The sequence below is a fragment of the Capricornis sumatraensis genome, chromosome 3 (genome assembly GCF_032405125.1).
Source record: "Capricornis sumatraensis isolate serow.1 chromosome 3, serow.2, whole genome shotgun sequence".
NCBI classification, from domain to species: Eukaryota; Metazoa; Chordata; class Mammalia; order Artiodactyla; family Bovidae; genus Capricornis; species Capricornis sumatraensis.
The window spans coordinates 19,542,099-19,569,391 of NC_091071.1; the positions used below are offsets into that span (position 1 = coordinate 19,542,099).

The window sequence follows — 27,293 nt, forward strand, 5'->3', positions numbered from 1 at the left end:
ATGGTAAACAAGGGGATTGGAATTGACATATACACATTATTATACATTAAATAGATAACTGAAAAGAACCTACTGCATAGCACAGGCAACTCTCCTAAATACTCTGTAATAATTTACATGGGAAAGGAGTCTTAAAAAGAGTAGATATACATATATATATGTATGTGTGTGTGTGTGTGTATATATATATATATATATATATGACTGATTGATTTTGCTGTACAGCAGAAACTCACACAGCATGGTAAATCAACTATATTCCAATAAAGATTAATTCTAAAAAATAAAATAAGCTTTATGATTAAAAAAGAAGAAAGAAAGAAAATCATGCATATATTGTCAGTCAATTTCCCACATTTAAAAACCTGCATATACCTTAGGAGAAAGTCTGCTAGATATAGCAGAATGAGAAAGGTTGCTGAAGGTGGATCAGTAATCTCTCTCCTGACTGATCATAATGAATTAAGTAGTGGAACTTCCTCCTTGAGACCCCACATTTAGGGAGAAAGATCAGGAAGTTGGCTAAATAGCAAACCATGTGAAGGTTTATCTTTTGGCTCTTTTGCCTCCAAAACCCGAGAGTGTTATGAGTCACTTATGTGGCATTAGGAGGTTCAAAATGTTATGATGGCAACCACACTCAACGTTTATCTAGTGAGGTTGAACATGTGTCTCTGTATATTTATTACTCATTTGTTTTCTTCCTTATATAAACCAGTGAAGTTTTTCTTCTTTGTAAGGGTCCAGAACATTTCCTGTTACAGTTGATAATACGCAAGTCTTATTGCTGTTTTGTGTGTGTGTGTGTGTGTGTGAAACTAATTTATTATTCCGTGATTTTTTAAAACTTTTGTCTGAAAGGTAGAATTTTTGAACTTTTGAGATAATTATAGATACACAGAAGAGTTGTATAAGTAGCACAGAGAGTTTCCATACACCCTTCTCCTAATATTACAGAAACTGAGAAATCAGCATTGGTGCATTACCATTAGCTACAATAGAAGCTGTTCCAATTGCACCGCTCATGTTCTTTTACTCTTCTGGAAGTCAGTTCAGGATCCTACATTGTGTTTATTTGCTGTGTCTCTTTATTTTCCTCCTCTCTTTGTAGTTCCTCAGTTTGTCTTTATTTTTCATGCCCCTGATAACTTTTGAAGAATACTGGTCATTGTAGTTTGTAAAATGTCCCTCAATTTGTCTGATGTTTATAATCAATGAAGTTGAAGGTATATATTTCAGCAAGAATGGCACAGAGGTGATTCTGTGTCGTTCTCAGTGACCATATCGGGAGCTACATATAGGTACATCTGATTATTGTGTTATCAGTTACTATATCTTGGTCATTTAGTACAGTGATGCCATGTTTCTCCACTGTAAAGTGGATGTATGTTCCCTTGTAATTAATAAATCTTTTGGGTGTGATGCTTCAAGACCAAGCAAATACGCTATTTCTTCATAAACTTTCACTTGCTAACTTCAGCATTTATCGTTGGCTTTTGCCTGTAGCTGTTATTACTATGGTGTTCTAATGGTGGTGTTCTATTTCCCTCACCCCACCCGCATTTATTAATTGGAATTTTCCTGTAAGGAAGAACGATTCCTTTACTGCCTTTTATTTTGTTATTTAGTTATTTATCCACACCAGTATAAGAAGATCTATTAATTTTTCCTTAAGAAACAGTTAAGTTTCCATGATAAGCACAGCTCGCTTCCAGCTAAAATAACCAATGCCTCAAGCAGGAATCCCCAGCTGGGTTTGAAACTGTGAAGAAAGCAGATGTCCCTTCTTGAGAGAGGTGCTGTCATCCACCCAAACGACCCTGGGACCCCACTTACTGTAGCCCATCAGGATGAGTGCTCCTATGAGCATGATCAGAGTCTGTAGAGCATCTGTGTAGATCACAGCTGCCAGGCCACCTAGAGGGGAGATGAGCACAGAGGTGATAGTCAGGTACTTTGATGGAGAGGAGTTACTCTGGTGGTGCCAGAGGAAACTTTGAAATTCAAGACCTGATAGGACAGAGGTCTTAGTGTCAACTCTTTGCAAAGATGGCCACAACAGTACCCATTTTTCATGTGCCTGCCAATTCTGTCGTGTAGCTTTGCTGCTCTTTTCATATTGAGGTGAAATTGATTTCTCTTCCTCTTAAATGTGGCTTGGCCAAATGGCTTGCTTTAACCAATAGATATGGTAGAGGAGGATATTATGGAGCTTCAAGCCTGGGCCTCAAGAGGCCCCTGCAGCCCCTGCTCTTGTTCTTGTGTTGTCCTAAGACTACTATGCTTCTTTAAGAAGCCCAGTCTAGGACTTCCCTGCTGGCCCAGTGGATAAGAATCTGCCTGCCAGTGCAGAGAACACAGGTTCTATCCCTGGTCCAGGAAGATCCCACATGCTGCAGAGCATAAGCCCGTGTGCCACAGCTTCTGAAGCCCTCTCACCCTGGAGCCTTTGCTCCACAATGAGAGAAGCCACCACAGTGAGAAGCCCATGCACCAAAACTGGAGAGTGACCACAACTAGAGAAAGCCTGTGTGCAACAGCGAAGACCCAGCACGGCCAGATAAATAAATATTATAAAAAAGAAGAAGCAGGTACATATCAAGGCCCTGCTCCCCACCAGCCACTCTTCTGGGATGCAAGTCTTAGGGGAAAAGATGAGCCTCAGGCTCCAAAATTGCAGTGGTTTGTGGTCCAGCTGTGCACAGTGCTTGTGAATACACCTGCTCAGCATTTAGTAGGTTCTAAGGAAAATCACTGCAGATGGTGACTGCAGCCATGAAATTAAAAGACGCTTACTCCTTGGAAGAAAAAGTTATGACCAACCTAGATAGCATATTCAAAAGCAGAGACATTACTTTCCCAACTAAGGCCCGTCTTAGTCAAGGCTATGGTTTTTCCAGTAGTCATATATGGATGTGAGAGTTGGACTGTGAAGAAGGCTGAGCACCAAAGAATTGATGCTTTTGAACTGTGGTGTTGGAGAAGACTCTTGAGAGTTCCTTGGACTGCAAGGTGATCCAACTAGTCCATTCTGAAGGAGATCAGCCCTGGGATTTCTTTGGAAGGAATGACGCTAAGCTGAAACTCCAGTACTTTGGCCACCTCATGCGAAGAGTTGACTCATTGGAAAAGACTTTGATCCCGGGAGGGATTGGGGGCAGGAGGAGAAGGGGACGACCGAGGATGAGATGGCTGGATGGCATCACTGACTCGATGGACGTGAGTCTGAGTGAACTCTGGGAGTTGGTGATGGACAGGGAGGCCTGGCATGCTGCGATTCATGGGGTTGCAAAGAGTCAGACACGACTGAGCGACTGAACTGAACTGAACTGAAGGAAAAGTTCTTAAAGAAATAAATGGAAAATAGCTTTATGCAGGTATGGTGCATCCCTTCCATCAGACAATCTTTTTCCTTTGGACAATGGCCAAGAGAAATCATATCTTCCAGGATAACAGATTGAGAGTTCATGAAAACAAGGTCTTAGCATACTGGAACATCAGAAGACCAGCCAGGAAAAGGACCTGGAGGGACCACAGCCCCTGCCCACCACCTCTCCCAGCATCACCCCTTGTCCAGTTGTACCTGCAATGGTGTATAGAGCTGTGACGGCCAGCAGCCCGACTATTGCCAAGTAGAGATTCACATGCAAAGACTGCTGAATGAAGATGGCGCCTGCATACATGTCAACCTAGAGAGAAGTTGATGGGTGTATGAATGAATGGACATTTTAGCACAGTTTCCCCAGGTTCAGGCCTTAGCCTTGATTCTGAGAAACACAGAAACATCATATGTTGTCCTTTCTTCACCCATCTCTTCCCAGATCAAGGGTCTCAAATGGGAGCCCTATGGGTGATTATGTTTGAGATCCCTTCTCTAGGCTAATACAACTCCTCAGTGGCCTTCCTGCTTCTCTTCTTGATCTGCCTACACTCCATCCTCCACACTGCAGCCTTATCAAATACCATCATAATCATCTCATCCTCTCTTCCTCATCCAGACTTTTCAATGGCTCCCTTTTGGCCCCTAAGATTGTTGTTCAGCTGCTGAGTTGTGTCTGACTCTTTGCAACCCCACGAACTGCAGCACACCAGGCTTCCCTGTCCTTCACTATCTTCCAGAGTTTGCTCAAACTCATGTCCATTGAGTCAGTGATGCCATCTAACTATCTCATCCTCTGTTGCCCACTTCTCCTCCTGCTCTCAATCTTTCCCAATATCAAGGTCTTTTCCAAAGAGTTGGCTCTTTGCATCAGGTGGCCAAAGTGTTGACGCTTCAGCTTCACCATCAGTCTTCGCAATGAATATTCCTTGAGGATTGACTAGTTTGATCTCTTTCTGTCCAAGGGACTCTCAAGAGCCCCTCAGATAATGTCCAAATAAGTTAGAGCTCTATGCCAGGTGCTTCCCAGTTTGCCTGCCACTTGATTTCATTTCTTTTACTCACTTCATGCTCCCAGTCCCTCAGGCATGCTGAAACACACCCTGTTTCCCTAACAAGTCAAACTTGCTTGTTCTGTCCATCCATCTGGAATGCCAATTCCTCTTTCTCTATATCTTCTCAGCATCTTTCTCACACGTAACTTCCCTTGGGAAGGCTTCTCCATGTCTGTAGATTCCCACCAGGATGAGAGCAAGTGTTGTCCTTCTAAGTCTTTCTTTCACATCTGGAGCTGGCAGAGAGTCAGTTATTGTTGTTTGAATTGAATGGAATTCCTATACCCCGCCCTACGCCACCTCACACCGGACAAGGTCTCCCCCAGTTCCAGATTGAAGAGAAGATGGCATCCTTGTGAGTCAGGCCGAGCCACACCTCCTGGAGATTGCCAAGCATCTGTTCTTGGCCGCTTTCCAGGAGATCTGCCTATCCAAAGGTCAGGGTGGGGCAGGTTGAATGACTGTCAGCACACATGACTCATAGCTGATAACTGCCTGATCCCAGGAGGAAAATGGCAGACTCACCCCCAGGCTCTCAGAGTCCCATTGAGTGTCAGGTGCCATCCTGAGATGTTGCTGAAGAAGCTTTGGCAGGAGACGGGGGAGGAGTCCTCTCCACCTTTTCCCTGTACTTCCTCCGCCCCTGCTTGCCCTTTGCCCCCACCCCTCCCATCTTCCTAGAACCTCCCAGAAGCTTCCTCAATAAGAAAAGAATGTGGATGGGCAGCAGATGCCACCAGCAATGAGCTGTAATGAGCGTCTCACCTGCCGCGTCCCCATCTTACCGAGATCTTGGTGAAGATGTAGATAAACAGGTAGAGCACAGCCAGGATGATGGGGATCCTGTTGCCACCAAAACGTTTCCGTAGGTATTCCGGCATTGTGGTGACCTGGGGACCAGAGCTGAGCTTTTGCCACCCAGCAGCCCTTCCCCCCACCTCCTCCCCAGACTCAGAAGCACAGATGGTCTTCTTGGGATTCTCAGTGGGAGACTTAAGATGGAGGAGAAAATGGGGACCAAAGGGTGGGGTGAGGATGAACTGGGGTTCTGTGAAGAGCTATGTACTTAACTATCATATATGCCAAATGTATATCCTATCCCAATTTTTGCCATCTGTGTTATTAATGTTATTTTATAAAACTTATAAATGTTCTATTAAACAATGTTTTTCTTTAAACCAACTCATGTTTATTTTTTTATATTTATCTATTTTTTAAATTGAAGGACAATAGCTTTATCAAGTTTACATTTAAATAAACATCTAAAGGTCAGTTTTCATTCCAATCCCAAAGAAAGGCAATGCCAAAGAATGCTCAAACTACCGCACAATTGCACTCATCTCACATGCTAGTAAAGCAATGCTCAACATTCTCCAAGCCAGGCTTCAGCAATACATGAATCGTGAACTTCCTGATGTTCAAGCTGGTTTTAGAAAAGGCAGAGGAACCAGAGATCAGATTGCCAACATCTGCTGGATCGTGGAAAAAGCAAGAGAGTTCCAGAAAAACATCTATTTCTGCTTTATTGACTATGCCAAAGCCTTTGACTGTGTGGATCACAATCAACTGTGGAAAATTCTGAAAGAGATGGGAATACCAGACCACCTGACCCGCCTCTTGAGAAATCTGTGTGCAGGTCAGGAAGCAACAGTTAGAACTAGACATGGAACAACAGACTGGTTCCATATAGGAAAAGAAGTACATCAAGGCTGTATATTGTCTCCCTGCTTATTTAACTTCTATGCAGAGTACATCATGAGAAACGCTGGACTGAAAGAAGCACAAGCTGGAATCAAGATTGCTGGGAGAAATATCAATAACCTCAGATATGCAGATGACACCACCCTTATGGCAGAAAGTGAAGAGGAGCTGAAAAGCCTCTTGATGAAAGTGAAAGAGGAGAGTGAAAAAGTTGGCTTAAAGCTCAACATTCAGAAAACGAAGATCATGGCATCTGGTCCCATCACTTTATGGGAAATAGATGGGGAAACAGTGGAAACAGTGTCAGACTTTATTTTTGGGGGCTCCAAAATCACTGCAGATGGTGATTGCAGCCATGAAATTAAAAGAGGCTTACTCCTTGGAAGAAAAGTTATGACCAACCTAGATAGTATATTCAAAAGCAGAGACATACTTTGCCGACTAAGGTCTGTCTAGTCAAGGCTATGGTTTTTCCTGTGGTCATATATGGATGTGAGAGTTGGACTGTGAAGAAAGCTGAGTGCCGAAGAATTGATTTTTGAACTGTGGTGTTGGAGAAGACTCTTGAGAGTCCCTTGGACTGCCAGGAGATCCAACCAATCTATTCTGAAGGAGATCAGGCCTGGGACTTCTTTGGAAGGAATGATGCTGAAGCTGAAACTCCAGTACTTTGGCCACCTCATGCGAAGAGTTGAAAAGACTCTGATGCTGGGAGGATTTGGGGGCAGGAGGAGAAGGGGACGACCGAGGATGAGATGGCTGGATGGCATCACTGACTCAATGGACATGAGTCTGAGTGAACTCTGGGAGTTGGTGATGGACAGGGAGGCCTGGCATGCTGCGATTCATGGGGTCGCAACGAGTTGGACACGACTGAGCGACTGAACTAAACCGACTGAACTGAAACATCTAAAAAGAGAAGGAAATGGCAACCCACTCCAGTATTCTTTATTCTTGCCTAGAGAATCCCATGGACAGAGGAGTCTGGTGGGCTACAGTCCATGGGGTTGCAAGGAATCAGACACAACTGAACACATACACACACACTCACATCTATAAATAACAATGCAAATCACTACTGTAAAATGGAAAAATCAATCCTAAACTTAAGGAAGCCTGCAAAAATATACACATTGATAATAAAATAACTCTTTTAGGTTCTATTCATTCTGGCGCCTTCCTCTTGCACACCAAAAACCCTGGGCCCAGAACCTACTCTTTGAAAAAAAGTCATCAGAAAAGTGTTGGACAGATGTTAAGAGCACACTAACACCAACATGAGACATTACCCTTGAGCTCAGTGAAGACAGTGGAGGAGGCAATAACTTCACTAGATGATTCCGTGTCTTTGGCTCCATATCCAATGCATAAAACCATCTCAGGAATCTCCATTTGTCCTTGCTCTAAACTTTGGGGAAATTGCTCTACACTGTTAACCAGGTTACCAGGAACACAGACTCCTAAAAGCAAACCGTGCACATTCCGGAGACAGCAGAGAGACCAGGGCAGCACTGAGTGAGCGGCTCGCCCACGGTCCAGATGGGTGGTCCCAGGCTGGGTGTCCTTGCCATATGGGGCACCCCAGGGGCTGGGTCATGCTGATGAGAACCATTATTTGGGTGATACTTTCCTCGGAGGACGGCTTGTCCTTTCCCAATCTCCTCACTGTACCCCCAGACTTGGGTTCAGAGGATACTGTGTCTGAACAAAATAACCTCAAACCAAAACCTTTTCTTCCATGAGATCCTAGATCTCAGATGGAGAAGGACAGAGTGCTGATGATATTCACAGAAATGTTTGCAGCCCCTCTTCCAGGCTGCTGCTGCTTGGATGTTTCCTAGTCCAACCCAGGGAGGAGACTAATGGGTACCCAAACATGAGCCAACAGATGGCCAGCCATCCATCCCAAGGTCAGATGTGAAGGCAGAAGCTCGGAGGGGAGACTGGGAGAAAGCAGATGGCCAGACTTGATTTAAGAATGATAAACTGAGACGTCCCTGGTGCTCAGGTGGCTACGCAGTAGACCTGGGTTCGATCCCTGGTCTGGGAAATCCCCTGTCCCACACGCCACAGTTAAGGGTTTGCACGCTGCAACTAAAGATCCTGCCTGCCACAACGAAGACCCAATGCAGCCAAATTAATAAATTAAAAAAAAAAAAACAGAATGACAAATTGTTAATAGTAGAACCTGGATATTCAAGACTATAACGGTGTACAGTGTAAAATTACTTCAACATTAATGTATGTTTGAAAATCTTTTCATAATAAAGTACTGGCCAAAAAATTGAACTCTAGAAATAAATATGTATGTGCTTAGTCACTCAGTTGTGTCCGACTCTTTGTGACCCCATCGACTGCACCTCGCCAGGCTCCTCTGTCCATGGGGATTCTCCAGACAAGTATACTCGAGTGGGTTGCCATGCCCTCCTCCAAGGGATCGTCCCAACCCAAACCCAGGTCTCCCGCATTGCAGGCAGATTCTCTACCAACTGAGCCACCAGAGAAGCCCATAGAAGTAAATAAATGAACACCTTAAAATTTTAAAAACTTGAAAAGTATCTCTTCCCTCCCCCATCCCTGAAAGGGCATTTAGGGATTCTGACCCCGGTGAATGTCTTATCTCAACCTTCTGATTTGTTGCAAGGCAAACAGGTTTTTCCTGAAGCACATGGCAGTAAAGTGTGACACTATCAGGGAATAACACACAGAGGGATTCAATCAAACTGTACTGAATGGACACACTCTTGCTGACGGTTTATTGTTGTTCATTAGTTGCTAAGTGGTGTCCGACTCTTTTGCGACCCCATGGACTGTAGCCCACCAGACTCCTCTGTCCATGGGATTTCCCAAGCAAGAATACTGGAGTGGGTTGCCATCTCCTTCTCCAGGGGATCTTCCTACCTCAGGGATCAAACAGACATCTCCTGCTTGGCAGGCGGATTCTTTACTACTGAGCCACCTGGGAAGCCCTCTGGTGATGGTGTCAGAGCTAATTAGAGAGAGAGCATGAAAGCTTCAGCCCATTCAGATAAGTGGACCAAGGATGCTCAAGCGGCATCACTCTCTGGTCTGTGATGACAACCATCAGCTGGTCTTGCTGGAGAGCGACATTCCTATCCTTGGCTGACAGCCTTTATTATCAATTGACCTCCATTTCGATCTACAGAGAGCTGCACAGCCTGCTACATGCAGGAAGTTTCTAATGAGCTAAGAGAGGAAGGAGGCATGAAAGTCATCAGAAAGCGAGTGGCACTGGTATCTAGAAATCAAACTCTGGGGAGAAATGTGGCACTAGCTGACAGATGGGAGGCAGAGCCCAGGCTATTTATCGTAAAGTGGCTGAGAAGGCAATTTGCCAGGAAACAAGGTTGAGAGACAGAGATGTGAATGACTGTTGACACAGGAACCACCCTATGAGTGGTGCTGGGTGAACGTTAACAGGAAATAAACTCAGCCAATGACAGCTGCCCTGAGAGAGGACCTCCTGAGCTCCATGCTCAGGTGGCTCCTCATCTCCTGAGGATGGAGGGTGGCGAGGGGACGTCAGCATCTGTCTTACTCTCCCTTGAATCAGATCCAGACCGCCACACTCTGTCCTCATGGGAAACCCCTCCCTCTTCTTCGGAAAGCCATGCCATCAGCCACAGCAACCTCTGCTCACCCCAATACTCCCCAGAACCCTGTTCAGCAGCCAATGAGAATTTCAGCTCCTTTGTGGTCTTGCCCTCTTTCTAGGCTTCCCTCCAGTCTGGAAGCAGTTTCAAGGACAGTGCAGAGAACCTACATGGGACACCTTGTACAGTGTCTTAGCCCCAACAACACACAGGCATTTCCACCTCAACAACTCATTTCTCTGGCCAGCATCCAAACCTCATCACCTCCAGGACTCCATTCACCTCCAATCCCCAAAGTTTTCATCAATGCCACCATCTCATTTGCTCAGCCTGATGACCCTGGCTTTGACACTTGACTGAGATTTTTAGTCCATAAATGGTGCCTCTTCTTTTGAATGTCCGCTCATCCTGCCTTTTGATCCCTTCTGAAATCATGGACCCTGCTACTGAGTAGCTTCAACAAATATTTTTCAAGTATCCACTATGTATCAGACACTGTTTATTTACTTTTGGCTGCCCTGGGTCTTTGCTGCTGCGTGCGCAGGAGACCCGGGTTCGATCCCTAGATTGGGAAGATCCCCTGGAGAAGGAAATGGCAACCCCACTCCAGTATCCTTGCCTGGAAAATCTCATGAACAGAGGAGCCTGGTGGGCTGCAGTTCATGGGATCGCAAAGAGTCGGGCACGACTGAGCAAATAATACTAACACTAATTGTCATCTAGTGGATAGAGACAGGGGATGCTGAAAAAACATCCTAAAATACACAGACCACCCCTCACACATGCGTATACACACACACAGCAAAGAATTATCCCAGTCCAGGGACTTCCCCGGTGTTCCATTAGCCAAGACTCTGCGTTCTCAGTGCAGGGGGCCTGGGTTCAGTCTCTGGTCAGGGAACTAGATCCCATGTGTGGCAACTAAGACCAACACAGTCAAATAAATAGATATTTTAAAAAAGTGAATTAGCTTGCCCCAAATGTCACCACTCCATAGTTGAGAACGTAGAGTGGGAGAGACACAGTCTAATGGGAGAGGTGTATTAATTTGATAATCACACAAGAAATACAAAGCAGCCACGATGGCAAATGAAGGAGGAGACTTAACCTAACCAGAAAGGTTAGCCCTCCAGACAGGGCCTCCTGGAGGAAGAGCTGCTTAAAGTAGGAACTGGACAGATGATGGGAGCTGACCGAACCACAGAGGAGAAGGAAAACTTTACAAAAGAGAGGAAAGTTTTGCATTAGGCTGGTGATGCAGAGAGCCTGATGAGGATGAGGAACTGTTAAATACTGTCTGGAATACAGTTCTCATACAGCTCAATAAATCCTTCAAGGAACAAATAAATGAATGAGCTGACAGGAGTATACTGTGGCTGGAGAGTAGGGTGGATCTCTAAAGAGTAGGAGTCATTTTCTGTATTCAAAAGTAAAATTGGTCTGTAATTTTCTTGATGGATAAAATTAGCGTTATCTTAGTCTCAAAACATGGTATACAAAAGTCAATCCTCGGTGGGTAATTGACTTAAAAATGAAAAGTTCTAGATGGTAACATAGGAGAATATCTTTCTGACCTTTGAATAGGAACATATTTTTAAAATAAGATATAAAAGGCAGTAATTAAGGAAAAATGGTAAATGGAACAACATTAAAATTAAGATCTGTTAAAGAGAACCCTCTTACACTATTGATGACAATGTAAATTGGCACACTCACTATGGAAAACAGCACGGAGTTTCCTTGAGTGAGTGAAAGTTGCTCAGTTGTGTCCGATTCTTTGTGACCCCATGGAATCGAGGTCCATGGAATTCTCCAGTCCAGAATACTGGAGTGGGTAGCCTTTCCCTTCTCCAGGGGATCTTCCCAACCCACGGATCGAACCCAGGTCTCCTGCATTGCAGGCAGATTCTTTACCAGCTGAGCCACAAAGGAAGTGGAGTTTCCTTAGAAAACTAAACATGGAGTTATTGTATAATCCAGCAACCCCGCTCCTGGGCATGTACGTCAGAAAAAATTAAAATTCAAAAAGACATATGCAACCCATGTTCACAGCAGTATTATTTAAAACAGTCAAGACATGGAAGCAAGCTAGATGTCCATTGACAAACAAATGGATAAAGAAGATGTGATATATGTATGCAATGGAATATCACACAGTCATAAAAAAGAATGAAATAATGCCATTTGCGGCAACATGTATGCTCCTAGAGACGATCTTACTCAGTGAAGTCAGAGAGAGAATATTGTAGAACATATTCGACATCTAAAATATGACAGAAATGAACTTATCTACAAAACAGAAACAGACAACAGAGAACAGGCTTGTGGTTGCAAAGAGGGTGAGGAGCGGGGGAGGGAATTTGGGTTAGCAGATGCAAACTCATCTGTAGGATGGATAAACAACAAGGTCCCCCTGCATAGCACAGGAAACTACATTCAACATCCTATGATAAACCGTAATGGAAAGAAATATGAAAACGAATATATATATATGTGTGTGTATAACTGCATCAATTTGTTGTACAGCAGAGATGAACACAATGTTGTAAATCAACCATACTTGAATAAAATAGCTTTTTAAAAGATCTGTTTATCCAAAAATACCATTAAGAGTTAAAAGGCAAACCACAGAGTAGGGGGCAAAGATACTTGCAATACAGGTAATCAGCTTGTTTCCAGAATGTACAAAGAACTTCTATCAATAAGAAGAAACTGTAGAACATAAGAGAAAAGTTGGCAAAAGTCCTAGACATGTTACTTTCCCAAAGAGGACATCTGAACAGCCAGAAAATATATAAACAGATTTGCCAATGGAAAGCACAGGGAGAAAACTACACAGTCACCAAATTGGCAAGAATTTTAAAGCTGGAAAATACCAAGTATTGGCAAGGACATAGAACAATGGCGCAAAGGGAATTTGCACGCCCCGCTGCTGGGGGTATAAACTGATAGAGCTACTCTGGGAAGAAATTTGGCAATGTCTAACCAAACTTGATAAACACATCCAATGACCCAGAAATCCCACCTATAGTTAGATTTTTCTCCATAAACATGATGTTTATATTCATCAGGGCACTTGTATAAAAACATCACCGGGACTTCCCCGGTGGCCCAGTGGTTAAGAATCCACCTGCCATCACAGGGGACATGGGTTCATGGTCTGAGAAGACCCCACATGCCGTGAGGCAGCTAAGTCTATGCACCCCAATTACTAAGCCTGCACTCTAAAGCCTGTGGCCTGCAACATGAGAAGACACCGCAATGAGAAGCCCATGCACTGTAGCGAAGAACAAGCCCCACTCAGCACAACTAGAGAAAGCCCACGTGCAGCAACGCAGACCCAGCACAGCCAAAAATAAATAACTGATCTGCAAAAGTGTTATCAGCAACACTGCCCGTCACAGGCTAACACTGTGCTGTGCTGTGCTGTGCTTAGTTTCTCCATCATGTCTCACTCTGCGACCCCATGTACAGCTTAGCCCCCCAGGCTCCTCTGTCCATGGGGATTCTCCAGGCAAGACTACTGGAGTGGGTTGCCATGTTCTCCTCTAGGCTAACATTAGGAACAACCTAAATGCTTGTGAACAAAAGGAGAGACAAATATATTGGAATATAATCATACTCTGGGATACTACATAGCAATGGAAATTAACCAGGTACACGCAAGGAAAGAATGTTACCCATGATTCCAACTACTATATTTCATTCCAAAGAAGGAAAATTAAACCATATTTTTTAGGTGTGCACAATTAAAATGGTAAAGAAAAGTAAGGGAGTGAGTTCAGTGAAATTCACAAAGAAAGGAAGACAGTGATATCTGGTAAAGGCACGTGAGGGAGGGTATTACACTTTGTGACTCGATCTGGGAATTCGTTTTACAGTAATTTGTTAAGCACCACGTTTGTGTCTTATCACTTTCCTGTGTTTATTTTATTGCCCAATAGAAATGGATTGGGTAGCTTTTTATTGCTCCTCAGCACTGTGGCATTTATTATTTAACATCAGCTTCATCTCCCCTTTGAATAAAATGTTGACCAAAGAACGTCTGGAGCCACAGGAATTTTTTATTGAGAAATAAAGCCTGGAGATCTTTCCACAGCAGCACAACTCTGTCAATTTCAGCCCTTTTCACGGCATGACATTCACAGTACAGATACCCAGCCCCCCAATCAGTGATACTGTGGTAGTCCCCAGGTTTCTCTATTACAAACCACAGCAATCATTTCAGTTCTTCATGCCTCTTCTTAACCTTTGACCACACAAGTTCCTTCCTCACTCTCAGCAAATGACACCATCTTCTACTTCACAGAGAAAATAGAAACCATCAGCTAAAAATATCTGGCCACCCTACCTTTAAACCGACCTACATCTCCACCATCCTTTGCTCCTTCCTATTCAAGATGCTCAAGAAAGACCCACTGATCTAGAGATCTTCACTTCTAGTCAGTGTTATTCTGCCTTAGAGATTTTGTCCATGTAGGGGCTGGGCAGACCCAGGCTCCCCATCGACCAAAAGCCATGCTTTTAGACTCAGTATTATCTCCAAGCAAGATAACTTATTTATTCCTACCTCACTGCCTTTGCATAAGATTGCACTACTTCCAGTACAGAGTGATTTTTTTCCAATGATTTTTCTGATCATTAAGTAGTTCTTTCTACTTTGTGTATTTTTTTAATTTGCAGAATAAAAGTTAAAATCAGTTATTACTTGAGGAATAACACTGATACTGTGTGATCTTGGTCTGCCTAGTAGAATACCTAAAACAGGATTAAAGTCGAGAGGGTATGTGTGGCAGAAAGCTGTCAATAACCGCAGAAGTGATTTTTTAAACTACCTCGGTCAAAAAGTCTAAAGCACTACTATTTTGTAATAAAAATTTTGACATATCACATCAGCCAGAAATAACTCAATTATTATAGTTTTAGGTGGAAAGGAAGAAAAAAAATTACTGAATCGTGTGTGTGTGTGTCTGTGTTGAAAGCAGGAATCTGTTATGGCTTAAACATTCAGAAAAGACTGTGATTTTGTGTTTTGACATTCAAAAAACAATTTTTCTTAGCCCACATTTCTTCCAGCCTCTGAATGCCCCGTATGTATCTTTGATGTCATTACTCAAAATGTCCCATCATTACTAGGTGGGAACTGCCAAGGACAGTGTTCCTAACTGTCCTAATTAATACATGAGTCACCCCTCACCAATGCTGCAACCTCTTGGGGACTGTGTAACGGATGTCCACTGGCAGGACAGAGGGATGCTGCTGGGAGGGAAGGGATGAAGGCAGGGCTGACACTCCCTAAGGATCTTCCTATTCCATAGCACCTGGACCCCCTCAGACTCACCTGACCAGTGATGTAGATTGGAAGGAAGATCCAGGACAGCATCAGCACGAAAAATAAGCCCTGCCCAAGAAAACAGAATCAGGACTCAGCTCCTGCCCACATTGTGGTGACGACTTGGATTTCCTGATGTCTGGATGGAACCTGGTCTGGTCTGCCTCTCGTTCCATCTCTTACTTACTGAGTAACTCACCCTCCCTGGGCCATCACATCCCCATATTTAAACAGAACATGGGAATGAAGTGGGGCAGTGGCTCCCAGGGCTATGTCTCCTAAACCTTGCATATCCCTCTCTGTCCCCTTGTGTTCCCTCCCCTCCTTGGGCAGGAGTTAAAACAAGGCTGTGAGGTCAGGCAGGCCATACTGATGAATAGCTGGTGATGCTGGGAGAGTTTACACAAGTCTCTGGGACTCATTTTTCTCACCTGTGCAATGAGAGTAACAGCGCTGCCACTGGGCTGTTGCAAGGGAATCAATAAGACGATGCTTACTGAGCACTTATTATATTCCAGACATTCCTGGGCACGCTTTACAAGCATGAAGTCATTTAATCCTCACAGCAACCCGATATGGAAGGTACCATTATTTTCTCTGTTTTATACATGAGGCTCAGAGAGGTCAAGTAATTGGCCCAAAGTCACACAGCTTGTAAGTTTTAGAGCCCAGATTTGAATCTTGACAGTTTGGTTCTAATCCGTAATTGAATCCCATAATATGATGATGTATGTAGGGTACTTAAGTCAATGGTACAGGGTAAGCAATTAAAAAAATGAATTGTTATGAAGATAAAGATCACTATTAATAAGTGCATCCTCTCCCAATCAGTAAAAATCATATCTTGAATGAGCCTGCTACACAGAGAGTGTGTCTTATCTCCTGAGTATCTGCGGGGTGGCAAAAAGATCAAGAACCCTGGAACCACATAAGTTTTGTGATGGGCATTTGATATCAAGGCTATGGTTTTTCCAGTGGTCATGTATGGATGTGAGAGTTGGACTGTGAAGAAAGCTGAGCACTGAAGAATTGATGCTTTTGAACTGTGGTGTTGGAGAAGACTCTTCAGAGTCCCTTGGACTGCCAGGAGATCCAACAAGTCCATCCTAAAGGAGATCAGTCCTGAGTGTTCTTTGAAAGGAATGATGCTAAAGCTGAAACTCCAGTACTTTGGCCACCTCATGTGAAGTGTTGACTCATTGGAAAAGACTCTGATGCTGGGAGGGATTGGAGGCAGGAGGAAAAGGGGACAACAGAGGATGAGATGGCTGGATGGCATCACTGACTCGATGGACGTGACTTTGAGAGAACTCTGGGAGATGATGATGGACAGGGAGGCCTGGCGTGCTGTGATTCATGGGGTCGCAAAGAGTCGGATATGACTGAGCGACCGAACTGAGACTGAACTGAATTGATATCTAATACACAGAAATACCCCCACCCCCAACTCCCACAAAACCTTGTATCTTCTGCATCTGCACAGAAGAGACTCGTGCCTTCTTCACACACATATTTGCCTTACGGACTCCCATCAAGCAAACACAGAGAAGCCTGCAATATGACTTGCAGATCAAATTGATTTTTGCTAACCAGGGGTGCCCTTGCTGATTCCTGCTTGTTTCTTCATAAAGCACCACTCTATATTTAGAAGAGCAGAGCGTGCATAAACCTGCCCCGCACCCAGGATCCACCTGTTTGGTAATCTTGAACTGACATTGCCCTGGAAACATACTTACATTAAGCTCGTAAGCAGTTACAGAAAGACCTGCAGCAGCGCCTGATCCTGCCAGGCCAACGAAATGTCCACTTCCAACGTTGCTGGCAAACAAGGATGCACCCACCTGTGGGGAAATGGACAGGTCAGATCTTGCAGCCAAGGTCTGGGGTGGCTTCTTCCCACTCCCCTTCTTCCCATATTCCAAAGGAACCAAGACAAAAGGAGAAAGTGGGGCCATCCCTACTTTATCTAGCAATTTTTTTCAAATTAGAAAAAACCTCTTCTCCAAGACTCTTTTACTTCCACCTTTAGGAAACTGACATAACAAATATGCGTATCTAGGATGCCTAAAATGTAAATTGTGGCCCCCACTAGGGTTGTGCAGTGCACAACTTGAACAACTGTATGCAGCATCCCCAGGGGTTAGGGAGGATAACAGGTGTTGTAGAAAGTGCTCCAGGATGAGAATCAGGAAGCCTGTATTGTTCCTCAGCTCGACTTCTCACTTAGCAAAGTAGAGAGCCCTTCTAGTAGAACTCTAAGTGAGCAGAACAGTTCTTGAGGACCCCAGTTCCTGGACTTCATTGATTACATAAGACAGACCTGGGTACCTGGCCCGAGTTGGGCCAATTACATTCTCTCTCCTGGGAATCTGGACCTGGGAAATCATCTTCGCTGGTCCCTTAGACTGGGGGGCATGTAACCCAGGGCAGTGTGTGTGTAGCAAGGGGATGGGGTGTGGGGTGAATAGCACATTCATGTCTGCCACTCTGAGAGGAAATGAAGAAGACTTGCAGAAAAAGGCAGCTCAAGGGAGGACAGAACCAGATAGAGACAAAGATAGAGACAGATGATGGGGGGAGAAAGAGAGAGGGGACTGTTTGTGAGGGAACTGTGGTACCGCCCATTGACTTTCTAGTCCCTGGTTTTCATCTGACTCTGCATTGATCTGTAACTATCACACTCTCTTGAGTGTTATAGCTTGGTAGTATTTTGAGGCAGAGAAGTCCTAAATCCTCCAACTTTTTTCTTCCTTTTCAAGTTTGTTTCAGCTTCTGGGTCCCTGGTGTTTCCATCTGAATTTTAGGATTGCCTTACCAATTTCTGCAAAAAAAGAGGGGGTGTGATGCAGATGGAATTATGACAGGGACTGTGTTGAATCTGTAGTTCAGTTTAGGGACTGTTGCTATTTGTGTTAAATAGATACTACCTAATGTGCCATTGTAATTCCCTTATTAGCTCAGGCAGCTGCAATGTCAAATTGATGGTTTTTTAACTAACACCGTTGCATAAAAAGCTGCTCGTGCTGGGTGGTCATTGATTCGGATCAAATAAAGACAAGTTGTACAAAGGGCGCTTTCTAGAGTAAAACACTGGCAATAATGTGAGAATGGCTTTGAACAAGATCCAATCCTGTTCTAACCTACTGGTCTTCAAGACTACTGCAGAGCTGAAAGAAGGGGATGGGAATAGAGCCAGGTGAAACACGGCAAAGCTTCCTGTTCTTATTGCGATTCAGTGGTTTTTCTTGAATTAAAGCTCCCTGGGGGCTTCCCTCATGAAGAACCTGCCTGCCAATGCAGGAAACATGAGAGACATGGGTTCGATCCCTGGATCAGGAAGACCCTAACCCTAACCCTAACCCCTGGAGAAGGAAATGGCAACCACTCCAGTATTCTTGCCTGGAGAATCCCATGGACAGAGGAGCCTGGCGGGCTATAGTCCTTAGGGTCACACAGGGTCAGACATGACTCAAGTGACTTAACACACACACACGGGGGCTTCCCTGGTGGTACAGTAGATATGAATCTGTCTGCCAATGCAGGGGACACAGGTTTGATCCTGAGCCTGAGAAGGTTCCACATGTCGGGGAGCAACAAACCCCGTGTGCAGCAACTACTGAAGCCCATGTGCCCTAGAGGCTGTGCTCTGCGACAAGAGAAGCCACCACAATGAGAAGCCTGCACACTGCAATGAAGAGGAGCCCCTGCTCACTGCAACTAGGAAAGCCCATGCGCAGCAAAGACCCAGCGCAACCCCAAAACGAATAAGGTAAATAAATAATTCAATCATTTTTATTTTATTATTTTTATAAGCTTTAAAAAAAATTTTATCACTTGACTGCTTTATTTATTTATTTATTTTACTTTGCAATATTGTATTGGTTCTGCCACACATCAACATGAATCCGCCATGGGCATATGCGTGTTCCCCATCCTGAACCCCCCTCCCACCTCCCTCCCCATACCATCCCTCTTGGGTCATCCCAGTGCACCAGCCCCAAGCATCCTGTATCGAACCTGGACTGGCAATTTGTTTCTTATATGATATTATACAAGTTTCAATAATTTTTTTAAAAAAAGCTCTCTGGAGGAAATTTCAAAGATCTTTACTCTGCCATTCCCAATGACACCACCCTGCCTGTTCCTCTGAAATGTGACTTTTCCCCTCTTCCCATAAGGAACCCGTGCTGGCTGATGGCTTGTTTTGACCAATATGATGCGGTGAAAGTGACACTGTGTGACTTCCAGGTCAAGCTCAACAGCCCAGCAGCTTTCATTTCTGCCCTTTCGAGTTAAATGCCTTGTAAAAACCTTGGGCTGGGTCACTAAATGATGAAGGGCATGTAGAGAGGGAAGCCCCAGCCTTCTAGCCATCCCCACCAGAGCCACATCTGCAGAGGGGGCCGTCTTGGCATCTAGCCCATCCAGCCAACAGCTAAATGCAGCCAAAGAGCGAAAGTGCTAAAGAGCAGGGGAGGAACCACCCACTCGCACCATGCAATCATTAGAGTAATACACTGAGATTTCCCTAGTGGTACAGTGAGTGAGGGTCTGCCTGCCAATGCCGGAGAAATGGGTTCGATCCCTGGTCTGAGAAGAATCCACATGCTGTGGAACTGAGCAACGAACGCCTGTGCAGCCCAACTCCTGAGTCCTCACCCTAGAGCCCACAAGCTGCAACTGCAGAGCCTGTGTGCCTAGAGCTTGTGCTCTAAAACAAGAGAAGCTGCTGCAATGAGAAGCCTGGGCACTGCAACAGAGAGAAGCCCCCACTCACTGCAACTAGAGAATGCCCAAGTGGAGCAGTGAAGATGCAGCATAAAAAATTAATCTTTTACAAAGATATGATATACTCTGTCTACTGTATGTATATATATATAACGGAGTCACTTTGCTGTACAGCAGAAATTAACATTGTAAGTCAGCTATACTTCAGTTTTTAAACAATAGATTTTAAAAAGAAATAATATACTGTAGTGATTGTGAGCCACTAACTTTGTGGGTGGCTTCTTAGGCAGCAATACCTAATGGATGCACTTGTTCCAAAGCCCTTTCTCTTAACCACACCTCCTTTCCATTGACATCATTCTCCTGAGGGAAGAAAACAAAGAAAGTTCCACAACTGCCCTTTCCTTCTCGACCTGGAGAAGGGTCATCCAAGCATATGAGCAAAGAAATGGATATAAGTATGCAAAAGCAGGCATACTTAGGTGAGCTGCTATATTCCAACTGAATTTTTTTTTTTTTTGAGCCCAGCATCACTCATGATAAAGATCATTTGACCAGCATTTCTTAAAGTTCAATCATTGCGGGACTTCCCTGGTGGTCCAGTGGTTAAGACTTCACCTTCCAATGCATGGGGTGTGGGGAGCTAAGATCCCACATGCCTCGTGGCCAAAAATCCAAAACATAAAACAGAAGCAATATTACAACAAATTCAGTAAAAACTGTAAAGAAAAAATTCAGTCACTGAGTAAGTACTTCTTTTGTAGCCATCTCTATGTCCACTACACCTGCACTGGTATTTACTCTATATTTTAACCTTATACTGACTTCTTTAACTTATATATATGAGTATATATTTTATTATTTAACCAATTATTATATATTAATATAATACAAGCATATATATGTATTTACAACTTTACGTGGAAAACCAGCATCGCTTGCTTTATATAGAAAAGAACCATACAAATAAAATGAAAATGAAAAAAAAAAGTTACTAAATTTGATCTAGGTTCTCCAGACTACCAAATTTACTTACCCTGAAGCTTGCATTCTCTTTGTTAAACACAAATTAGTCAGTGCTAAAAGGCCGGTAAAGCCATCTTAGTAGCAAACTGCGACCTTCTTTTATGTAACCAAGAGGACTAACTGAGAATAGGAAAGGCAATATTCCCACAATGTAATGTGATGTTATTCAATGTTGTGTCTGTGCACAACTGAAAAATGATGGCTCACCTGTTGTTCACATTTTAGGAAACGCTGCACTAGATTACAGGCTCCTTGAGGGTGAAGACAAGCTCAGTGATGTCTCCTTTGTTTGGTGCAGCGCTGGACAGGGAACTGTTCTAATGAATTCACTGAATATACAATGCAGAGCTCATTTTTAGTATCTTTTGAGAACAGTGTGGTCATTGTCTTCAGACATTGTTATAGACCAGAGGTTCAGATACCTGTTAATCTCTCTGTATCTTACATCTTTTGGACTCCCTGCAAATGGGAAATGTCTTCTCTCTTTTTATTTGGGAAATTTAACACTTATAATAGAAGATCATGAATAAAATGATCATTCCTGATTCCTTGCTCAGGACCCATGAAGCAGAGGCCTGTGTGCATATGTGTACACGCGCATGCATGTATGTGTGCATGTATGTATTTCCACAAACTGTGGAAAATTCTTCAAGAGATGGGAATACCAAACCACCTGACCTGCCTCCTGAGAAACCTGTATGCAGGTCAAGAAGCAACAGTTAGAACCAGACATGGAACAACAGACTGGTTCCAAATTGTGAAAGGAGTACCTCAAGGCTCTATATTGTCACCCTGTTTATTTGACTTATATGCAGAGTCCATCATGCAAAATGCTGGGCAGGATGAAACACAAGCTAGAATCAAGATTGCCAGGAGAAACATCAATAACCTCAGATATGCAGATGACACCACCCTTATGGCAGAAAGTGAAGAGGAACTAAAGAGCCTTTTGACAAAGGTGAAAGAAGAGAGTGAAAAAGGTGGCTTAAAATTCAACATTCAAAAAACTAAGATCATGGCATCCAATCCCATCACTTCAAATAGATGGAGAAACAATGGAAACAGTAACAGATATTATTTTCTTGGGCTCCAAAATCACTGCAGATGGTGACTGCAGCCATGAAATTAAAAGATGCTTGCTCCTTGGAAGAAAAGTTATGACGAACGTAGACAGTGCATTAAAAAGGAAAGACATTACTTTGCCAACAAAGGTCCATCCAGTTAAAGCTATGGCTTTTCCAGTAGTCATGTATGGATGTGAGAGTTGGACCATAAAGAAGACTGAGTACCGAAGAATTGACACTTTTGAACTGCGGTGTTGGAGAAAACTCTCGAGAGTCCCTTGGACTGCAAAAGACCAAACCAGTCAATCCTAAAGGAAACTAATCCTGAATATTCATTGATGATATTCAAGAGTGATGCTGAAGCTGAAGCTCCAATACTTTGGCCACCTGATGCGAAGAGCCAGCTCATTAGAAAAGACCCTGATGTTGGAAAAGATTGAAGGCAGGAGGAGAAGGGGACAGAGGATGAGATGGGGGGATGGCATCACTGACTCAACACACATGAGTTTGAGCGGGTTCCAGGAGATGGTGAAGGACAGGGAAGCCAGGCCTGCTGCAGTCTGAGGGCTCACAAAGAGCAGGACATGACTGAAAGACTGAACAACAACAACAATGTATTTAGCAATGCCTTTAGCTCCCCTTGAATAGAGAATACTAATTGGGCTGTTGTATTTGTTATTTGGCTTCTCAACATGCTTTCCACCTTGTCTCAGTAATGGTCTCCAGCTGTCCTTCAGGGTCAAGCCCTTCTTATTTCTCATCACATATGCCTCAGAGCAGGCTCCATGCCCTCCAGATAAGGCTGTGAGTATGTGACCCAGGCTTGAGTTACTTAACACAGCTAACTACCTTGGTCACAGTGACTAACACAGAGATGGGCTTGGGACACATATTTTCCAGGGATCCTGCCATGGAGGCAGGTGCTTTTCCCATGCTAGGTTGGAGACGGAGAGGATGGAAAGTCTGGAGCAGTGGCCATGAAGTTGAGCTTGTTGACATGAAGTTGAGCTTGTTTGTGAATGGCACCCTTCCAGAAGAAGAGAAGCTGATAGAGATAGATAGGTGATAGACAAATAATGGATAGATGGATAAATGTGTGTGCTTCATCGCTCAGCCCTGTGTCTGACTCTTCCTGACCTTATGGACTATAGCCCACCAGGCTCCTCTGTCTATGGGATTTTCCCAGGCAAGAATCCTGGAGTGGGCTGCCATTTCCTCCTCCAGGGGATCTTCCCAACCCAGGGATCGAACCCACATCTTCTGTGTCTCCTGCATTGCAGGCGGATTCTTTATCCTCTGAGCCACCAGGGAAGCCCAGATAGACAGGCAGATAGATAGAGAGATAGAGATTAATAGAAAGACAGATAGATGGGATAAACAGAGGGAGAAACCAGGTCCCAGTGATCACTTGAGCCCCTATACCCTGCCATACCTGAAACCAGACCAACTCTCGGTTTTTCCCTTGGGTGAGCTGATGGATTCTTTTTGTTCAGACAATTTCGAGTTGGAGTTAAGTCTTCTCTAGTTTAGACTGTGACTTCCAGACAACATGGCACCAGAGAGTCCCGAGAAAGCAAAAGCTAGACAGAGTATCAGGACTTGAAGTGTCTTTTAATTGAACCAAAGACTACTTACTGGCCACCACTGCATGTTGCCTCCAGCTAGAAAGTAGCCTTTCACGGTGTCTCTTGTGGTCTTCACCGTGGACTGAAACAGAGAAGAGCAGTGGGCAACGGAAATGTTAGCAATCAGAGGCACCCCCGATGGTCTAGTCCCAGAGTATAACCTGGGAGTCCAGCAGGCCAGATCCAGACATCAAATATATTTGGGGGTTTGTTTGGTTTGGGTTTTTGTTTGTTTGTTTTTGTAAGAGTCCCTAAGCAATACTTCCTATGGCCATTATTTGCATGAACTATCTTACTTCACTATTTTTTGCACCAGGCAGCTTGTGAGATTTTAAGTTCCCCAATGAGGGATGGAACCTGGGCCCTCGGCAGGGAAAGCATGGAGTGCTAACCATTGGACCACCAGGAAATTCCCTTAACTGTAATTTTTTTTTTTTTTTAAGTGAGGGACTTCCCTGGTGTTTCAGAGGCTAAGACTCTTTTCTTCTACTTCCCTAGTTAGGGAACTAAGATCCCACATGCACTGTGGTAAGGCCCCAAAATAAAAATTTTAAATTAAAAAAAAAAAAAAGCCTCTCAGGTCCTTCAGAAAAAAAGTATAGGTGATGTATGATATTATGTAAGTTATAGGTGATTTACAATTTTTAAAGGTTGTACTCCATTTATAGTTATAAAATACTGGCTATATCCTCCGTATGGTGCAATATGTTCTTGCAGCTTATTTTATGCCTAATAGTTTGTACCTCTTAATGCCCTTCTCCTGTATTTCTCCTCCCCTCTCCCCACTGATAACCGCTAGTTTCTTCTCTATATCTGTGAGTCTACTTTTTTGTTCTTTTTGGTTTTTTTCTTAGGATTGTTTTTTGAGGTGGATCATTTTAAAAATTCTTTATTGAATTTGTTTCAATATTGCTTCTGTTTCATGTGGGGTTTTTTTTGTTTGGTTGGTTTTTTGACCATGAGGCACGTGGAATCTTAGCTCCCTGACCAAGGATGGAACCCACACCCAGCCAGGGAAGTCCTTTTACTTCTTTTTAGCTTGTACTTTTTAGATCAGATATGTTTTGTTTGGCCCATGGTTTGTCTTTTAATAGCTACTTATCTCTTTGTTTCTGGCTGTGTGCAGTTTTGGTTGTGGCACCCAGGTTTCTCTCTGGTTGTGGCACGTGGGCTCAGTAGTTGCAGTGCACGGCCATAGTCGCCCCACAGCAGGTGGATCTTAGTTCCCCACCAGCGATAGAACCTGTGTTCCCTGCATTTGAAGGCAAATTCTTAACTGCTGGTCCACGTGGAAGTCCCTGTTTGATGTCTGGTTTTTAAGATTTTCATCTGAATCCCTTAGAGGAGACAAACTCTTTAGGTCAACACTCCCTACAACTCCCTGCCTCACACATAACCTACTAGGTGCCCCTAGACATCTGAGTTTTAGACCATGGTTTGTCTGTGACAGCCCACAGTGGATGTCATTTATTGAGTATCAGTACTATGTACCAGGGGGCTGCCCTGGTGACTCAGACGGTAAAGAATCTGCCTGCAATGCAGGAAACCCAGGTTCTATCCCCTGCATCGGGAAGATCCTATGAAGAAGTGGCAACCCACTCCAGTGTTCTTGCCTGGAGAATTCCATGGACAAAGGAGCCTGGAGGCTACAGTCCAGGGGATTGCAAAGAGTCGAACATGACTGAGTGACTTTCATTCAGTCACTCACAATGTGCCAGGCTCTGCAGTAAGCATTTTGAAGCATCATCTCATTTTAATCCTCACCAACTCCTGTGAGAGCTTCCCTGGTGTCTCAGATGGTAAAGAATCTGCCTGCAATGCAGGAGACCCAGGTTCCATCCCTGGGTTGGGAAGATCCCCTGGAGGAGGGAATGGCAACCCACTCCAGTATTCTTGCCTGAAGAATTCCATGGACAGAGGAGCCTAGCAGTCTACAGTCCATTGGGTCACAAAGAGTTGGACTGAGTAACTTTCACTTTCAGTTTCTATGAGGTTGATGTCATCATGCCAATCTGATCCATGAACAAACCAAGGCTCAGAAGTAGTCCCTTATCAAGTGCCATATTTCTACAGAGAGGAAGACTGAGAACTCAAACCCAGGTCAGCCTGACTTCAGAGCTCTTTAGGAGTGAGCTCCTTGGCCCTAAAGGTACTTTAACAGAGACATTTAAACCACTAAGTGGTAAGTTGTAACTTCTCCCAGCTCTGGGTGCAGATATTGGTAAGAGGAGTCTTATTGGACAGGAGATGACATGAAATGATATCTTTTCATCCCTGCAAAAGATCTTACTATAGCAAACAGACACTTTAGCTCATTCCTGCTGAATCCTGACACAGGAAGTATTTTCCAAGAGTAAAGAACTCCTTGTGCTAAAAGGGATCATCTAAATCCGGGGCTCCCCAAACCAGTACTACATCAGAGTCTCCTGATTCTCTTGTGAAAATACAGATTCCCAGCAACTCTATCCCTTATTCTAACTCTGCCTGTACTCCCTAATCCTGATCCCAATCCTGTCTGACTTGAAAACCTCGAGTCTTAGGACTTCCCTGGTGGTCCAGCAGTTAAGACTCCACACTTTCACTGCACAGGGCATGGATGTGATCCCTGGTTGGGGACCTAAGAACCCACAAGCCATGCAGTGCAGCCAAAGAGAAAGATAAAGAAGAATCAGGTTCTACTTACTGTAAGGCCCTCTGACTTGACTTACCCACAGTCCAACAACCAGGACGAAGAGGAAATACAGAGTCAGCACTGCGATGTCACCTGCTTCCAGCGTCCTCCGGGGAAACGCCTCCAGGGGATCTGACTGTGTGAGTGGAGGGCTGCTGGTGCTGCTCTCCATGGTCCTGAATGAACTCTTGCAACGCTGTGGAAGTGGAAATGTGTGTCACATGCCAGGACCCGGTGCCACTCTTCCCGCCCTCTCTGTAACTGCCTCCTTGGGCAACCAAGCAGGAAGACACATGTGGAAGGATGTGTGATGGAGACAGACTTCGGGAGGGCAAATCCATCCATTCTCTCTCTCATTCACCCAATATTTACAAGGAAGTCACATCCAATCTACAGTTAATGTTCACCAGCCCCACTGCTCACTTGGCAAAATACAAAGACAAATAAACAGCTTAAGTAATACAGATGTCTCACCACCCTCTTCCACGTATCCAGGAGTGAGAGAAAAACAGGACACCCGAGTCAGTCTGTTTCCCTGGTACCTCGCAGCCGGGTGAGAGTCAAGCCAGCAATTTTGTCTAAGGCTCAGCCAGTCAATACTATGTTGTGTCACTGCTGGATATGCCCATAAACTGTGTATGTTTGTTTATTTTTAAATGTGTGCTTATTTTTTATTTTGGCTGCACTGGGTCTTCGTTGTTGCGAGTGAGCTTTCTCTCCTCGCAGTGCATGGTCTTTTCACTGTGGTCGCTTCTCTTGTCACAGAGCACCAGCTCTAGAGTGTGCAGGCTTCAGTATTTGTGGCTCGCAGGCTCTAGAGCACAGGCTTGGTAGTTGTGGCCCACAGGCTTAGTTGCCCCGTGGCATGTGGAATCTTCCAGCACCAGGAATGGAACCTGCATCCATGCATTGGAAGGTGGATTCTCAGCCACTGGACCAGCAGGGAAGTTGAAATGTGTTTATTTAATAAACATTTATATAGCACCTGCTACATGACAGGCATCATCCTAAGTGTTTATAACCTTGCAAAGTAGGCAGCTCAATAATGGGGTAACTCAACTCATAGATAATAACACAATATGATGTTTCATACAAGTG

At 44.1% G+C, this 27,293-nt stretch overlaps 1 protein-coding gene across 5 annotated transcripts in view; it reads right to left on the reverse strand.

Moving 5' to 3' along the window:
• Positions 1-26,367, reverse strand: part of SLC5A11 (solute carrier family 5 member 11) — a 48,266-nt gene extending 21,899 nt beyond the window's left edge. The window contains exons 1-7 of one of the 5 annotated variants that reach the window (XM_068967514.1): positions 26,233-26,367; positions 23,535-23,606; positions 16,818-16,922; positions 15,091-15,150; positions 5,220-5,324; positions 3,584-3,689; positions 1,837-1,917 (exon numbers count right to left, since the gene is read on the reverse strand). In XM_068967514.1, the coding sequence (XP_068823615.1) occupies positions 1,837-1,917; positions 3,584-3,689; positions 5,220-5,324; positions 15,091-15,150; positions 16,818-16,922; positions 23,535-23,606; positions 26,233-26,367 (664 nt within the window). The remainder of the gene's footprint in view (positions 1-1,836; positions 1,918-3,583; positions 3,690-5,219; positions 5,325-15,090; positions 15,151-16,817; positions 16,923-23,534; positions 23,607-26,232) is intronic. The other 4 variants (XM_068967516.1, XM_068967515.1, XM_068967518.1 and 1 more) reach the window with 4 other exon arrangements.
• Positions 26,368-27,293: the final 926 nt, after the last annotated feature.